General features: G+C 41.6%; 1 protein-coding gene across 5 annotated transcripts in view; it reads left to right on the forward strand.

Moving 5' to 3' along the window:
* The window catches only part of CHL1 (cell adhesion molecule L1 like), a 167,930-nt gene that overhangs the window by 102,914 nt on the left and 45,815 nt on the right, over positions 1-19,201 (forward strand). For all 5 annotated transcript variants that reach the window (XM_066596312.1, XM_066596310.1, XM_066596313.1 and 2 more), the window contains exons 7-13: positions 206-320; positions 1,167-1,351; positions 5,042-5,173; positions 6,044-6,187; positions 17,639-17,750; positions 17,950-18,116; positions 18,203-18,359. In XM_066596312.1, coding sequence (XP_066452409.1) covers positions 206-320; positions 1,167-1,351; positions 5,042-5,173; positions 6,044-6,187; positions 17,639-17,750; positions 17,950-18,116; positions 18,203-18,359 — 1,012 coding nt within the window. The remainder of the gene's footprint in view (positions 1-205; positions 321-1,166; positions 1,352-5,041; positions 5,174-6,043; positions 6,188-17,638; positions 17,751-17,949; positions 18,117-18,202; positions 18,360-19,201) is intronic.

Here is a 19,201-nt window from a genome sequence, read left to right on the forward strand (position 1 = left end):
ATACTGGAATTTGCAATATTCAGTAAGGCCCTGTGTCACGTACAACCTACTGCATACTTTCATATTTTCCTTTCTCCAATTTCATTTTACTATAAGAGTCGCATCATAGCCAAAAACACAGTAAGCACTCAGCACCCATGCAGCGCCTCAAAAATATCCTCACAAACGCCTAAGTACTTTATTAAACAATGTGTTATATTTTTAGGTGATGCAATAAAAAATCGAGCACCCAACATACGAACAACTCAAGGAGAGACGGATAAACCAATTGTTGCGTTGAAGGGTGAAGTCCTGCAGTTGGAGTGCATCGCTGAAGGATTGTGAGTTACATCAACAAAATAAACAGAATTGGCTTTAAATTGATAATCGACAAATAACTAACTAGACACATTTATTTCGCATTAGTAAATTAAGGTTTAGTTCACTGCAAATAAAAGTGAACCCTCCGTAATACAGTTGATATCCTTTAGGGGCTAAACTTTTTGCGCAGATAACGAGTGTACTTTGCGTGTGTGCCTGTGCAAATGTGCATATTTGTGCAGTCACCACTAGTTCACATGGCCGGGAAAATCACTCCACCCTGATTTAAATGACTATTAAGCCAAAAGGAAGTGGCGGTGTTTGTGGGTATGGATTGTGCATGCCGACATGTATATATGTGCGAAGTATGTGGGCAAAAGACAGACATTGTAGTGAAGTTTTACTAATAGGGTCTCAGACGCTGAGCATGCAGCTTTGTCATAATTAACCTTTGTAATCTTTTACTAAGAGAGAAGTATCACACATGCCATAGACTTTGGATTGCTGACTTTGTGGGGGATGCAACACTATATAACCTCTTTCATTGGAACAATAAAACAGAAGAGCTTGGAAACATCACTTCAGTGTTTCTCATTGTATTCTTCTCTGATGCATTGAATAATAATTTGGCATAAAACTGATTGATAAGGCTATGATACCCCTTGAGAATCACCTAAATTAAGTGATTACTTCAATACTATTGATCACTGCTCTCTAATTTTTCTCACCTCAGCCATATTAGCATGCTATGGCCAAAAAGTATGTGTTCTAAAATGTAAGTATATTGCTAGATATTCTATTGAGGTAGATGAAATGCTTCACAGTTCGCTTTCTCACATACATATTAATTAATTGGATGGTTTTAGGCCCACCCCTACAAATGAATGGCGAAAAGAAGGTGAGGAATCTATAAAGCACCGTGTCATAATAGCGGGCCATGGGACACTGCTGAAGATTAAGGATATTACTAAAGACGATCAAGGAATATATATCTGTGAAGCCAAGAATGATATGGGTTCTGCTCAGCAAAAGTTTCATGTTGTTGTAGAAGGTAATAACAAGTTTGATATTATCGAGCTATACTGTAAGATTGCTCTTTGATTATGATGATAGTATATCTTCCTGCCCAAAACTGATTAAAACGAGTATCACAGCAGGGAATCCCTCACCCCAAGTGAACTGTATATATAGAGGAAACAACAATATTAAATGTCAAAGTGAAGAATAAGATGCAGTTAATACAATCCATCGGACATCTATGCCGGCCATTATTTTAATTTGTATTTCTGAGATCCTTCAATTATGGTTTGTCCTAAAATGCCCTAAAAAGCAAGTAGTTGTCTAACAACAGAAAACCTCTTTGATAAAAATGTATTGTTTACTTAAATGGATTTTCGTATCTAAGACATTTATGTAAGCACCACAGGATATGTCATGAATGTCTTATAAGTGGAGGTTCACATCTGGTACCCCCCATATAATAGGACCTTAGGACAGGTAATCAATATCAGATCAGTGGAGGTTCGACAATCCTGCCAATTGGCTGTTTGTGGGAGCCTCTGTGCACTGGAATTAGCACACTATATACTCTGTGCAGCAGCCCAGAATAGTACTGAAGCTCTCTTATATTCACTTAATTGGGCATAACATGCAAAACCAGACACTGCCCATGAACTGACATGGCACTGCTTCTGGAAAACGGCAGACTTGTTTTACGGTCTTCAACAGACCACTTTAAGTGATTGATAAGTCTTCCAAATAGCGAGCCATTCTGTAAGGTATTAATATTCTAATAGGGTACGTGTCAGTAATGCTATCTTTTCTCCTTAGGGAGAGCACCTAGAAGGTGAGTGAGTGAGGAGACTTATAAGGCCATGCATGCTCCTCTGGGTAATATGAAAATAAGGGAGATGGAACAATACCTCTGCAGTGCCACCTATTGGAAGGCAGCATTCCTGCAAATCAATGTTAGATTATACAAGCCTTTTAACAATGACTGGGAATTGAAAGCCTCCTCACTCACTCACCTTCTAGATGCTCTCCCTAAGGAAAAAAGATGGCGTTACTGACCTACATCACAGACCTCTCACTAGCCAAGCAAGAAACCTACTGCACACTGATGAGGGGCAAACACTTCGAAACAGCTGTGTGTGTATGCATTCTTGCCTTTCAATTCCCGGTCATTGTTAAAAGGCTTGTATAAAGAGTCTAACATTGACTTACAAGAATGCTGCCTTCCAATAGGTGGTTGCTGCAGAGGTGTTGTTTAGAGATGAGCGAGCATACTCGTCCGAGGTTGATGCTCGTTCGAGTATTAGGGTGCTCGAGATGCTCGTTACTCGAGACGAGCACTACGCGGTACTCGTCTCGATTAAACGAGCACTGACCATTGAATTCAATGGAGCCAGCAAAACAGCCGGCTCCATTGAAAGCAATGGGCTGCCGGTGATCGTGGGATGAATTGTCGGGAAGGGCTTAAATATATAAGCTCTTCCCTGCAATTCATCCAGAAATGTGTAAAAATAAAAAATATATATATACTCACCTGGTCCCGGCAGACGGAGTTCAGCGCGGCCGGCGGTAGTCCTCCTGAACTGCTCTGAACAGCTGTGAGTAGTATTCAACAGCCAGGGATTTAAAATCCCCGCCTGCTGAATGAGCTGCCTCTAATTGGTCACAGCCTGACCAATCAGAGGCAGATCTCACTCACACACCCATTCATTAATTCATGAATGGGTGAGTGACTGCTGCCTCTCATTGGCTCAGCGCAGGGACCAATCTGATTGGTCCCGCTGAGACCAATCAGAGGCAGCTCATTCAGCAGGTGGGGATTTTAAATCCCCGGCTGCTGAATACTACTCACAGCTGTTCAGAGTAGTTCAGGAGGACTGCCGCCGTCCGCGCTGAACTCCCTCAGCCGGGACCAGGTGAGTATATATATATATATTTTTTTAAACATTTCTGGATGAATTGCAGGGAAGGGCTTATATATTTAAGCCCTTCCCGACAATTCATCCCGCGATCGCCGGCAGCCCATTGCTTTCAATGGAGTCGGCTGTATTGCCGGCTCCATTGAAATCAATGGACTAACATCGTTCTACCGGGACTAGGTGAGTATATATATATTTTTTTATTTTTACACATTTCTGGATAAATTGCAGGGAAGGACTTATATATTTAAGCCCTTCCCGACAATTCATCCCGCGATCGCCGGCACACCATTGCTTTCAATGGAGCCGGCGATCGTGGGATGAATTGTCGGGACAAGGTGAGTATATATTTTTTTTATTTTTACACATTTCTGGATGAATTGCAGGGAAGGGCTTATATATTTAAACCCTTCCCGACAATTCATCCCGCGATCGCCGGCAGCCCATTGCTTTCAATGGAGCCGGCTGTATTGCCGGCTCCATTGAATTCAATGGGCTAACATCATTCTTCTCTGCCACAGCTGTTACAGCTGTGGCAGAGGAGAACGATCTTTATGCTGACAGTGCGGGGGGGGTCTCACTCTTGCCACTATTGTGGCTTAATAGTGGGACCTGGGAACTTGAGATGCAGCCCAACATGTAGCCCCTCACCTGCCCTATCCGTTTCTGTGTCGTTCCCATCACTTTCTTGAATTTCCCAGGTTTTCACAAATGAAAACCTTAGCGAGCATCGGCGATATACAAAAATGCTCGAGTCGCCCAATGACTTCAAATGGGGTTCGTTACTCAAAACGAACTCTCGAGCATCACTGAAAGTTCGACTCGAGTAACGAGCACCCGAGCATTTTGGTGCTTGCTCATCTCTAGTGTTGTTCCATCTGCCTTATTTGCAATAGGATATTTGAAACAGGGGTATCAAAACCCAGAAAACCCCTTTAAAGGGAGTCTGTCAGCAGTTCTGTCATCCTGAATTGCTCTCAGCTCTCCACAGTGAGCTGCTCCACAACTCAACTGTCATGGTGCTCCAGTGAAGGAACAGGATGGGGTGATGACGTGAGCACCGGGCCATGTGATCCTGTTTCCAGTGCATGCTTTCTGTCATTTGGCACTGGGTGTTAATGAGTGTCTCATTTCTGTCACTGAAGAAGTTCTCAGAGGTGTTATCTGTTGGAAACCACTCAGTGGGTTTAGTGTGCAGTGTGCCTTGCTGCACATCCCTGCAACATCTCTTGTGGTATATGGACTGATTGGCCGACATGGAGGAGTTTTCCTTAGTCGACCAATAAACCATATTGGTAATGTACTTATTCTGGGCCTGCCTCTATATGGGCACCGGTTATTGCCCTGTCTGAGGTGCATTCACACGAACGTATATCGGCTCGGTTTTCAAGCCGAGCCGATATACGTTGTCCTCGTGTGCAGGGGGGGGAGGATGGAAGAGCCAGAAGCAGGAACTGAGGCTCCCGCCCCCTCTCTGCCTCCTCTCCGCCCCTCTGCACTATTTGCAATGGGAGGAGGCAGGATGGGGCGGGGCTAAGGTCCAGGAATTAGCCCCGCCCCCATCCCGCCTCTCCCCATTGCAAATAGTGCAGAGGGGTGGAGAGGAGGCAGAGAGGGGGCGGGAGCACAGTTCCTGGCCCTGGCTCTTCCATCCTCCCCCCTCTGCACACGAGGACAACGTATATCAGCTCGGCGTGAAAACCGAGCCGATATACGTTCGTGTGAATGCACCCTAAGAAAGAAAATATTCATATAATATACTTTTTTTATAGCATCACTTTTTTAGCCGTTGTATTTTATTAACTTTTTAGAGCCTCCCAGATGGGAAAGAGAGCTGAAGAGCTCTATGCAAGGAGTGGGGTCTGAGGTTATCCTGAACTGTTCATCCGCTGGGACACCGAAACCAGAAATCCAATGGAAAAGAAATGGAATCCCTTTGAAACGTAAGCTCAGGAAATATAAGCTGAAAGTATTTTCTGTAATTGTAGTCCTTTTTATGTTACATTGAAATTGTTACAATGCCTTTTTATTTATATATTGTTTTATTTACCAATTTGTAATATTAAAACCCATATTAAAGGAAGATTGTGTATGGACTGCCCCCCTGCAACGGGGGGTGCAGCTATCAGGGCTGCACAGAATTTCTAAACTACTGCAGGCCCATCAGCTGAATACACACTTCCATAATGTACAGCCTATAATGTATCATTGGAAACAATGGGCGATGCGTTCCAAGTAGAGATGAGCGAGCACGCTCGTTTAAGGCTGATGCTCGATCGAGCATCGGTCTTGTCGAGTAACTGATTACTGGACCGAGCACCATGCGGGGGGGGGGGGGGGGCAGCAGGGGGAGAGAGAAAGATCCCTCACACTCTTTTCCGTGCTGCCCCCCCCCCCCACACACACACATGGTGCTCGGTCGAGTAATCAGTTACTCGACAAGACCGATGCATCAGCCCTAAACGAGCGTGCTCGCTCATCTCTAGTTCCAAGGGAACACCAAAAGATAGAACATGCTGTGATTTTTTTTTTATCCTCGCAGCATCGATCATGGAAAAAAATATCACTCGTGTGAATAATCTAATTCAAAAGAATGGAGTTCATATTCATGCAAGTTTGGCGCATCTCACAACGCACAAAACTTGTGTGAGATTCTCGCCCGTGTAAATGTAGCCTTACTGTTATAAGTGATAATATACTTAGGATTACATTGTTCTCTACTAACTTTGTGCAGTGATTACAGAGCTGTGAGATGTTTTATATCCTTGTCTTATGTGACTTAACTAGGATTCTCTTTTTTTGCTCCAATGAAGGAGAGACACTTCCTCCTAACCATAAAATGACAGAAGGTATAATGTTCATTCACTCACTGCAGCTCTCCGATAGTGCAGTGTATCAGTGTGAAGCCTCTAATGAGCATGGGACCATTCTCACCAGTGCCAACATTGATGTTCTAGGTATGTTAACCGCAATCATATCAGGGGACACTTGCTTCAAAATCTCACGTATAAAATTATCCTTGAACCATTATTTTAGTGCTGCCTAAAATTAGAGGTCCATGAGCTAAAATCTAACCAGACCTATGTTTGTATGGAGTTTTTTTGTTCTTCATATGCCCAGGTAACAATTATCATCACATTTTTTTTTCAAATAACTGCAATGATAACTTTTCAGTGTCAATACATGGAAAGATTGCTTATTGTTGATATTAATCGATCGTGTTCCCAAGTAAATTATCATTATAATACCATATGTAATTTGTAGCTACATTTATACAAGGCATCAAATGTTTCCAGTTTCAGGACCAGAGGGGCAGGGAGTATATTAGTTATAGCTGTTCTTCTCTGCTATAACTTCAATCCACCAGTTCTAGGTTCTGCTTTAATCATCCAAGATGGCCAACGCAATCTTCAGACTACTTAATCCTCCACTGCATTGGTAGTTTTAGGACTACCCGTCACTATTCCTGCTCTTTGATTGGCTACAGCTGCTCATGTGATCAGCACTGGCCAATCAGAGAGCAGAGCACAATGTTCATTAGCTAGATAGAAAATTGCTGCAGCCATCTTGCACTTCTGAAATCAGCGTCCGAAAGAAAACCAGAGGGTTCTTTTGAATTGATGTAAAGCAAGCCAATGACTGATGTTTCATATGTTTCATAGAAACAAGAACAGCAAATTAAAAGTGTTGTTTTAATGTGCATTCCATAGGGCATTTATGTATTAACTAGATTAATTGTCTTTACACTAAAGTGAAAAAAAACAGCAAGCAGCACTTCTTTGTAAATCTTTGTGCGGGAAGATGCCAGTCTATTCAATCTGGAATCCACAGGTAGTGAGTAGTCCAGAAAAACTTTTTAAAAACATCATCTTGTGTACATTTAAAAAAATCAACCTTATTCCGCCATATGCTTGAGAAAATATGACATAGTCAAAATGTTGCATAATCGAGGAATAAAGCTATTTTTATAAATGAACCCAGGATGCTGTCTTTCAAAGTTTTTCAGATTTACTTACAGTGACTCTCCACTCCGGCTAATAGATCCCACTCTGACCATATGCCTTAAAAGGACAACCCCTTTAAGGAATGTCTGACAACTTTTATCATCCAATATTTTTACTGATAATATTAAATAGACATTAAGTTTTCATACAAATTCTGCTTATATAACAATGTATGTGTATATCATCAATCTTGTAATATACTTGGATAAAAAGTTTTTTGTCACTGAAAGTGCCTGAAACTAAAATATAACCTTTATTAATATTAATGATAAAAAACCAATACTGCTAAGGCAGGATGGTTCCGACCCAAACGGACACAAAATGACAGACAACCATACAAAACAACCACAAAAATAATTGCCTATGGGATTAGCGCAATTTGCTTAAGTAATTAGAATGACTCAAATACAGAATTTTAATATATTATTTAAATTGATAATGATAAGAGGGGCTACCAGATAAGGTGGTGACCGTAGCGGGCCGTTATCAGGTATACAAGGGACCAGAAAGTGGTAGCGCCTACTGAGATAACTCCATGTTGTTATGCATTAATAAGAACATGCCTATTGATGGAAAGACACTGTTCCAAAACAACTAGAGAGCGTCACTCATAAAACCCTAAGTGGTGGATAATGACAATTAGATCATCCACACTAGACAAATATTATACTAGTACACTCGCTTATGGGAGCACTGTACTGAGTCCGTAACCTTATTTGTTACTAGACTTATTCACTTCCCCATAGGGTCATCGATCTGACAAGACCCAGTTCTTAAATTAGGTCAAAGTCTGTATCATCGGAAACAGGCTAGAAGGCTGGACTTGTAATGACAATTAAGTCAGGAGAAGTCCAAGCTACTTATAATATATGTCAATTCGCAAAATTGCGAATTTGATGAACATATAAATAGTTAGCTGAAATCCAATGTGGACCAGGGCGAACAAGATCGTCCGTAATCGTCTAATCGTCAACGCGTTTCCGCAGCGCAAGACAGATTATTTGGCGCGCTGCTTCATCAGGACGAAAATAAGACTGAATGATGCCCAAAAATTGTGCGATGCCAATCAACTGCACACAATTTTTGTTGCAATGGGTTCGAATAGCAAACAGCAGTTGCACAAAAATTGCGCGTAAGAACTGGTTTTTTAATGCGCCAATGTAAGAAGGCTGGTAGATTAATTGCACATTATGTAAAAGCAAATAGAATGGTTTTTAGTGTAGTGTAATTAATAACACTGCTTTACACTAAACAGACGACTGTGGAGGCTGATTTACACAAACAGATTGATTTGCGATTATAATGCAATCAATCTTGTTGCCTTACACTAGACAGTCGACTGTATAGGCAACCCGATTGGTTTGCAAATAGTGCAATTGACCATGCTGTTTTATAATGAACAGACAGCTGACATAGCAATCCTTATGTTAGATAGGTCCATTAATTGAACACTATTCAACAAACATAGGTGCTAGTGATTAAACAGTCTGAACACCTGATACTTGGCGTTTATTGTCCCAGACTGACAAAAGAGCCAGGGAGGTCAATTAGAAATTGTGATGATACATTTTCTAACCTGGCTAAAGTACAATACGGTCCTAGATGGTGACCGCTATCTAAACTACACTACCAGCCCCTGTGAGGCATTATTTCAAACTGACAGACCTGGTAACTGTCTGTGCCTGGTCGGTTTAAGTAGGGGTAGCTCCTCCTTGTGGGAGGGGAAGGAACATGGTGCAACCAATTGGGTAAAGCATAGGGGAGGGACGGTCCGGAGTGACACGTCTACTAGCCAATCGGGCATATAGTCCAATGTCTGTTTATGAATGACAAGTAAAGATTGATACACAAAAAAAAATGATGCCGCTGCTTACGCGTTAAACGTGGCGCCAGATCGCGCATAAGGAAAAAATCTTAAAAGCAACCGTTGAAAAATATACGTCCTATCTTAAAGATAGAAAACACCATCAGTTTCAACGTGACATGAAAGACTTTACAGATAACAGAGTCTACGAGTCCGCAGCTTCAGGACCATCTGATCTTAGTTCCTCTGAGAGTGAGCTCTCTGGGAGTGATTCCTCAAGACCCTATCAGTATCCCAAACAGAGAGGTAGGGGTCAGGGCCGTGGTAGAGCCAGAAATCGAGGGAGGAATTATAGTCCCTCTGATCGTTTTTTAGGCCCACCCATCGCCAATTATTTCATGCGGGAGCGCAGGAAACCAACGCATCAATAACAACTGTAACGATTAATCCAATGACTACTGGAAAGCCTCCTAGTACCTACAGTAGAGTTGCAAATTCAAACTTGGCAGCACTTAATAAGGATGATTTTCAAATCATCAACCTATCATCAAGATCTCTTTCTATAGAGGAAACTCAACTTTTGACTAAAGGCCTGTCATTTGTTCCCACATATCGTTATGACCCTTTTATTTGGAAAAAAGATATATGATTATTCCTCAGGAAACTCAAATGGAAGAAGTTTTATGCCATACAAAACCGTAAAAAAAGTGCTGAATTGGGGCTGGATGTTAGGGATCTACAAGCTCTTAATGATCTTGAGGATTTGGCAAGAGAGGCCGATTCGTCACCGGGTGAGGGTCCATTCACCGACCTCAAACTGAAGAGCACCAGTATGCCGCCCATAAATGACTCCCCTTACATCAATATGTTCGAAAAAATGGTATTTGAAGAGCTAAAACCCCTATCGGAAAAAAGATGTTTTCATTATCAAAATCTAACTCAGGGTGAAAAAAAAGCCTTACTTGAAATCGAAAACGATAAGAGCATAGTGATAAAACAATCCGATAAGGGTGGAAACCTCGTCATTATGGATGATTTAGCATACAGAACGATGTGTATGAATCTCCTAGGCGATAATACCAGTTATGGAAGATTAGATCAGGATCCAACCGATTCTTTCCAAAAAGACTTACTTGACATCTTGACACGTGCTAAAGACCAACATCTTATTAGCAACACTGAATTCAACTTCTTGTATCCACATCATCCCCAAATTCCTACCTTTTACGGCATTCCTAAGGTTCACAAGGGCTTAACACCTCTAAAAGGACGCCCTATTGTATCCGGCATAAACGGCATCACGCAAGCTTCTAGCCAGTACATTGAAACCGTTCTCAAACCATTTGTAGAATCATTACCGTCATTCGTACAAGATACGACAGATGTACTTAGACGCTTAGCGGATGTGCATGTTTCCGATACCACCCTTTTGGCAAGCCTTGATGTAGAGGCGCTCTATACCTCAATCCCGCATGAGGGTGGTCTAAAGGCTACGAGTTTCTATCTACAACAAAGAGGGAGGTATCTCTTTGACCATAACAAGATGGTTCTAGAACTGTTACAGTTCATTTTGGAACACAACTATTTTGTGTTCGACCGAAAGTACTTCCACCAGCTCAGGGGGACCGCGATGGGGAGTCCCTATGCTCCCCATTATGCGTGTCTGGACCTGGGCTGGTGGGAGGAAAAGTACGTCTTTGCGGATAGCACCACCAATTGGACCCGATATATCGATATGTGGATTCGATATATCGATGACATTTTTATTCTTTGGACAGGTACGGAGGTACAATTTCTGGATTTCGTTGGTGAACTCAATAACAATTCCTTGGGCCTTTTTTTGACATCAGAAGTACAGAAACAATCTATAACGTTTTTGGACCTGCAAATTTCAAAAACGGAATCAGGGGTCATTTCTACGACACTGTTCAGAAAATCCACGTCTACTAATAATTTTCTTCATTATGACAGTCATCATCCGAGATCACTGAAAGATGGCATTCCGAAGGGCCAGTATATTCGTGCTAAACGGAACTGCTCGAACGAAGAAGATTTCAACGAAAAAGCCCAGGATCTCACACGGAGATTCCAAAGGAGGGGTTATCCCATTGAGGTTTTGGAAAAAGCACGTGAGGGGGCAAATACTAAAACTAGAACTGAATTATTACAGGGGAGAGATAAAATCGAAGGTGACAAATTTATACGACTTATTGGCACCTATGACGACGAGGCTTCTAAAGTCAGGAAAATAATCTCCAAATACTGGGACATCTTACGGGAAGATCCCGATTTAGTGGATTCCTTGCATCCCTATCCCGCCATCACATATAGAAGAGGGAGGAGTCTCAGGGACCGTCTCATGCGGAGCCATTATACAAGACCACCTGCCCCCCCAACTTGGCTTACAACAAGCCCGATGGTTGGTTCCTTTCGATGCCATGGCTGCAAGGCTTGCCCAGTTATGGAAAAAACCAAATATTTCCAAAGTGCAACAACTGGAAAAAGGTTTTTCATTCGTGACTTTATAAATTGCCGATCATCGTATGTCGTATATTTGGCAACCTGCCCTTGCCCCAAAGACTACGTGGGCAAAACTATCCAACAACTACGTAGACGTATGTTGGCCCACCTTGGAAACATTGATAGAAACGAGGATACAAGTCTTTCCACCCACATGCGGGAATTTCATCCCGACCATCCTGAAGCGGTTTCGTTTAGAGGTATCGAATTGATACGTGACAATGGCCGTAAAGGCGATATGAACCGACGGCTACTCCAAAAGGAGGCCTTTTGGATTCACAAACTTGATTGTTTAGCACCCAAGGGATTAAACGAAAATTTATCTTTTGTTTCTTTTATTTAAGATCTTCATCCCGAGGGGTAATCATGGCTTAAAACGTACTAGTTTCAATGTTCTCGGTATACAGTACTGTTTAATTATGATATAACTTAACAATACTCACAATGACGAATTGGACAATTTAAACTGTAAGATATTGAACACTTTATTAATCAATCCAATTGGGTATGGTAAATGAAGTAGCCTAGTACAAGTAAAGGTGTAATATAATTCCTTTTTCTGCACTTACCCGCAAAGATCTGCCCTATCCGTTCCAACGGTGGGCAGTTCTCTTCTAGGATGTGTGTGGTTGAGGATATTAATGGGAATTGGAAATGGCGATTTCTTTGGTATGGAATCAACAACAAATATAATCTTTAATAATATATAAGCATTAGTCCTGGTTTTGAGTTGTTGTTGGTGCTCTATAATTATTGCGCAGAATCCTGTTCAGCAGGGTTTGCAATATAATATTACATCAATATGAGAAATACTATATATAGCATCACCTCATCTTACCAACTAGTTTTCACTGTGTGATTAATATTATCAGCATTTAATAGTTGGTAACCAGGTACGCAGCCTTTCCCATTTATTTGATCCCATTTTATATTATACCAATCAATATCTTGTACGGCTTTGCCTCTGAATCCACGACGTAGCGATAATATCGTTAGTATGTCTGTTTGAGTGTATTCTGATTGGGAGATCCGTTTGGTTAACATGTCCCACGTCACCAAAGGGGGCGCGGCTTCAGACGCGGCTTAACATCATTGTGTGCGCTATTGTGGCTGACGTCATCACGTCATAGGCCGCTTCCCCGTTATCAAGCGACTCCGTCGCTTAATAACCCGATGCTAGCGGCGAGGTCGCAGAATAGGGGGCGTGGCTTCCGCCGTGTTAGTGTCATCACGTGCGACGTTGCGGCTGACGTCATCGCGTAAATAAACCGCATCCCCGTAACCCAGCAACCATGTCGCCCTATACCCAATACCAGCGGCACTATGTTGCGCGATCTGGCGCCACGTTTAACGCGTAAGCAGCGGCATCATTTTTTTTTTTTTTTTTGTGTATCAATCTTTACTTGTCATTCATAAACAGACATTGGACTATATGCCCGATTGGCTAGTAGACGTGTCACTCCGGACCGTCCCTCCCCTATGCTTTACCCAATTGGTTGCACCATGTTCCTTCCCCTCCCGCAAGGAGGAGCTACCCCTACTTAAACCGACCAGGCACAGACAGTTACCAGGTCTGTCAGTTTGAAATAATGCCTCACAGGGGCTGGTAGTGTAGTTTAGATAGTGGTCACCATCTAGGACCGTATTGTACTTTAGCCAGGTTAGAAAATGTATCATCACAATTTCTAATTGACCTCCCTGGCTCTTTTGTCAGTCTGGGACAATAAACGCCAAGTATCAGGTGTTCAGACTGTTTAATCACTAGCACCTATGTTTGTTCAATAGTGTTCAATTAATGGACCTATCTAACATAAGGATTGCTATGTCAGCTGTCTGTTCATTATAAAACAGCATGGTCAATTGCACTATTTGCAAACCAATCGGGTTGCCTTTACAGTCGACTGTCTAGTGTAAGGCAACAAGATTGATTGCATTATAATCGCAAATCAATCTGTTTGTGTAAATCAGCCTCCACAGTCGTCTGTTTAGTGTAAAGCAGTGTTATTAATTACACTACACTAAAAACCATTCTATTTGCTTTTACATAATGTGCAATTAATCTACCAGCCTTCTTACATTGGCGCATTAAAAAACCAGTTCTTACGCGCAATTTTTGTGCAACTGCTGTTTGCTATTCGAACCCATTGCAACAAAAATTGTGTGCAGTTGATTGGCATCGCACAATTTTTGGGCATCATTCAGTCTTATTTTCGTCCTGATGAAGCAGCGCGCCAAATAATCTGTCTTGCGCTGCGGAAACGCGTTGACGATTAGACGATTACGGACGATCTTGTTCGCCCTGGTCCACATTGGATTTCAGCTAACTATTTATATGTTCATCAAATTCGCAATTTTGCGAATTGACATATATTATAAGTAGCTTGGACTTCTCCTGACTTAATTGTCATTACAAGTCCAGCCTTCTAGCCTGTTTCCGATGATACAGACTTTGACCTAATTTAAGAACTGGGTCTTGTCAGATCGATGACCCTATGGGGAAGTGAATAAGTCTAGTAACAAATAAGGTTACGGACTCAGTACAGTGCTCCCATAAGCGAGTGTACTAGTATAATATTTGTCTAGTGTGGATGATCTAATTGTCATTATCCACCACTTAGGGTTTTATGAGTGACGCTCTCTAGTTGTTTTGGAACAGTGTCTTTCCATCAATAGGCATGTTCTTATTAATGCATAACAACATGGAGTTATCTCAGTAGGCGCTACCACTTTCTGGTCCCTTGTATACCTGATAACGGCCCGCTACGGTCACCACCTTATCTGGTAGCCCCTCTTATCATTATCAATTTAAATAATATATTAAAATTCTGTATTTGAGTCATTCTAATTAATTAAGCAAATTGCGCTAATCCCATAGGCAATTATTTTTGTGGTTGTTTTGTATGGTTGTCTGTCATTTTGTGTCCGTTTGGGTCGGAACCATCCTGCCTTAGCAGTATTGGTTTTTTATCATTAATATTAATAAAGGTTATATTTTCGTTTCAGGCACTTTCAGTGACAAATAGTTTAAATTGCTCGAAGAGCCTTGGTTGTCACAGTGATTAATATGAATAAAAAGTTTTAATGTGTTACCATTAAAAATCAAGTTTGAGGTGCCTACCACTAGGGGTTTCCCTTCCAGCACCTTTGCAATTCACTGTGTCATTAGGAATTTGGCTTCTCTAGTAACAGGGGCATGGGGACACTGCTAGTTATCACATGTAACAGGGGGGTGAGCATTCAGATGCCGCCTTACAGTTGATTGGAGCAGGGCTTTGCAAGGCAGCATGCAGAGTATAGGAAAGGAAGTCCCAGCCAGTATGCTACTAGCACAATGGCTGGCTTAGGACACAGTGGGTTGCAAATCTCAGAGCAGCAATAAAATAGGAAAATCTACATGGAAAACTGAATTAAGTTTAAACTGGGTGCAAATACAGAAAATCAGCAGTCAATGAAGACCTAGCTATAGTAATCTATATATATAAAGACGAAAGCCCTCACTGACTCACTCACTCACTCACTCACTCACTGACTGACTCGCCAAAAGTTCTCCAACTTCCTAATGTCGTAGAAACATGAAATTTGGCAGAAGCATAGATTATCTCCAAAATAGGAAAAGAAATTGGGTCCCAACTCAATTATTCAATTCTAGCGCAAAAGAATTGGCATCGAAATTTAACGTACGTAATCTAAATCTCTCACTTCCCAATGTCATAGAAACGGGAAATTTGGCACGAGCATTGATTATGTCATAAATAGGAAAAGCGAATGGGTCCCAACTCGATTATTCAATTCTACGAGCAAAAGAATTGGCGTCAAAATTTTACGTACATAATCTAAATCTCTCACTTCCCAATGTCATAGAAACATGAAATTTGGCACGAGCATTGATTATGTCATAAATAGGAAAAGCTAATGGGTCCCAACTCCATTATTCAATTCTATGCGCAAAAGAATTAGCGTCCAAATTTTACGTGCGGAATGTAATTTTCTCACTTTCCGGTGTCATAGAAACGGGAAATTTGGCACGAGCATTGATTATGTCATAAATAGGAAAAGCTAATGGGTCCCAACTCGATTATTCAATTCTATGCGCAAAAGAATTAGCGTCCAAATTTTACGTACGGAATCTAATTTTCTCACTTTCCGGTGTCATAGAAACATGAAATTTGGCACGAGCATTGATTATGTCATAAATAGGAAAAGTTAATAGGTCCCAACTCCATTATTCAATTCTAGCGCAAAAAAATTGGCGTTGAAATTTTACGTGCGGAATGTAATTTTTTCACTTTCCAGTGTCATAGAAACATGAAATTTGGCACGAGCATTGATTATGTCATAAATAGGAAAAGCTAATGGGTCCCAACTCCATTATTCAATTCTATGCGCAAAAGAATTAGCGTCCAAATTTTATGTGCGGAATGTAATTTTCTCACTTTCCGGTGTCATAGAAACGGGAAATTTGGCACGAGCATTGATTATGTCATAAATAGGGAAAGCTAATGGGTCCCAACTCCATTACTCAATTCTATGCGCAAAAGAATTAGCGTCCAAATTTTACGTGCGGAATGTGATTTTCTCACTTTTTGGTGTCATAGAAACGGGAAATTTGGCACAAGCATTGATTATGTCATAAATAGGGAAAGCTAATGGGTCCCAACTCCATTATTCAATTCTAAGCGCAAAACAATTAGTGTCCAAATTTTATGTACATAATCTAATTCTCTCACTTCCTGATGTCATTTTATATAAAGGAAACGTCGCATGGTTGCCTCCACGTGGTGTTTCCTGGGTAACGCAGAGAACTATGCAAAATAGTGAACATATGTTTTTCCTCAGTATCTCTAAAGTAACCACAACTTCATAAGATTTTCCGTGTGAACACCAGATAAACACCAGTAGCAAATTAACTCGGGCGAAGCCGGGTATATCAGCTAGTCATTTATAAAAGCATTGTTCAACATTTTTATAAATGATCTGGAGGAGGGAATTAAGGGGAAGCTGATCAAATTTGCTGACGATACAAAGCTAGGAGGAATAGCTAACACTAGGGAGGAGAGAGAGAGTATTCAAAAAGATCTACAAAAGCTTGAACAGTGGGCGGCGACTAACAGAATGGTATTTAACAAGGAGATATATAACAAGGGCCTACATCTGGGCAAGAAAAATGAAAAAAGCAAATACAGAATGGGAGGAATTGAGCTAAACAGCAGCACATGTAAAAAAGACTAAGGCCTCAGTCACACTGGCGCATCGGCACCCGTACACCGGCGCCGATGCGCCCATGTGACTGACAGTTAGAAGACGGCCGTACCTGAAGACGGCCGTCTCTCTCTAGCGCTGATCATAGAACACATGACCGGCAATGGAGCCGGTCACATGTTCTTCCTCCCGGCGCTGCAGAGAGACGGCCGTCTTCAGGTACGGCCGTCTGCTGGTGTCAGTCACACTGGCGCATCGGCGCTGGTGTACGGGTGCCAATGCGCCCGTGTAACTAAGCTCTTAAGTATACTAATAGATCACAGGCTGAATATGAGTCAACAGTGTGATGCAGCTGCAAAAAAGACAAACAAAATTCGGGGATGTATTAAGAAAAGCATAGCATCTAGATCACATGAGGTAATACCGACGACCTGCTTGTGGATACAGCCAGTCCGCAATATGTTGCCAAGCCAATCTGAAGTTGGGAGCATGCAGTTTGCACCTACCCATTCTGGTGGCCAGCCAATCACAAATTGTGGGCGTGCAGTTTGTCTCAACCCATTCTGGTGGTGGAGACATAATGCACCAGTACCCATGAGTTTTCCTTCAATGGAATTCTTCAAACAGAGGCTGGACAGACATCTCTCTAGGATGATTTAGTGAATCCTGCATTAAGCAGGGGGTTGGACCCGATGACCCTGGAGGTCCCTTTCAACTTTACCAGTCTAGGACTCTTTGTATCCTTTACACCCATATCTGTACATTTGTATGTGTATGAATTGTATGAATATAATCACATATAATATTGTTTGCATCTTTATGCAGCCATTATTAGTTACAGTATTTTGTGTGTTTATGGTGACTTTTTTGTCATCCTATAGATATCGTACCATTGATATTCAGTCATGAAAATAAAACATACACAGCAGTGTGGGGACAAAATATCTCATTACTTTGCAATCATTTTGCCTTTCCTGTTCCTGATGTTACATGGTAAGCACATTTTCCTTTAGCCTGTTACATGTTACAAAAAGTACCCTAAATGTTGCATAGTCCAATAATTTGGATACAGTTAGGTTGCCTGTTTGGTAAGGATAACTCTCTGACCTGATCAGCTCTAATGTTAGTATAAATGTACTATGGGATCCTAGGAACTGAGACCGTTTATTAAAATAAAATGTGTTTCTTTAAGGTATCACGGGAGGAGAGTAGTCCAACCTAAAGGTGGCCAGTACATAGTAGACAACAATGGTACCCTTCATATTCGGGATTTGGTAACAATGGATGCTGGCTTATACAAATGTGAGGTGTCAAACACCAAAGGAAGCACTTCAATTAAAGCAAACCTTCTACTTCGCGGTATGGCACATTCACTATCAGACGCTTACAGTGTATTTTGCTTTGTGGTGTCATGCAGTAACTCTATATACATGTTTCTTAATCAGAACCTACAAAAGGGTATGTGTCACCTGAGAATCCATGGATTAGGAGATGGCACTCCATAACACTGACATGCCATGTTCAATGTGATCCCAACCTATGTACGTCATTGAGGATTACCTGGATGAAAGATGGACAGGTGCTCAGAAGGAACAACCAAAGGTATTTGTAACATACTTGATAACTCGCTCAAAGCCGTCTTTTAAGGGATTCTTGTTCTGTCTAAATGCAGGGACATTGTGCAGTTTTTTTGTGCACAAGTCGTTGATCACTAAATTCTAGCTTGCTAGAATTTAGTGATCAGCTGTTATCAGCAGAGCAGGCTGTTATCACAGCAGGCTCTGCTGATAAGATTCTCTCTGCTAGTTTCTCGCTGTGAATTCACAGTGGGGACACTGGCAGTCAGAGCAGAGAAGAATACAGTTGTTTGTTTATGCAAAGCAAATGTATCCTTCTATCAGTGGCCGCGGCAGTGTCCCGCACCGCTTGCATATTCTATAGTAGTTATTTAGCTACGATAAAGTATGCAAAGATGATCACTCAAAACTGTCACTCAAACTATCGTTTGAGCGACTTTTGAGCGATCATCTGTCAGTGTAAATGGGGCTTTACCAGCTGGCTCGCAAAACCACCCGGAGCAGGGCAAGAGGTGAAGTAAACATAAATTGGGCGGGGAAGCTCTCTGCCAAGCAGCTAGTGCTAATGATTAAAATCCAATTCATTTTGTATGATGTTTCCATATTTTTGTCCACCCCCTGTATATTTTAAAAGAAAGCATTAAAGAGGTTGTGCCATGATGGAAATGTATCCCCTGTTCAAAGGACAAGTGATAACTTGCAAATAAATAGGGGTCCGACCACTGGAATCCCCACCAATTCCAAGAACTGGGCTATGGCATGTGCTGAAGTGAAGGCAGTGGTGGTCATACATGTGCCTTGCTGCTCTATTGATTTCAACGAGATATCACTTCAGGATGCACCAGAGTCCCATTCCCTGAATTGGTG

The sequence above is a fragment of the Eleutherodactylus coqui genome, chromosome 3 (assembly GCF_035609145.1).
Source record: "Eleutherodactylus coqui strain aEleCoq1 chromosome 3, aEleCoq1.hap1, whole genome shotgun sequence".
NCBI lineage: Eukaryota > Metazoa > Chordata > Amphibia > Anura > Eleutherodactylidae > Eleutherodactylus > Eleutherodactylus coqui.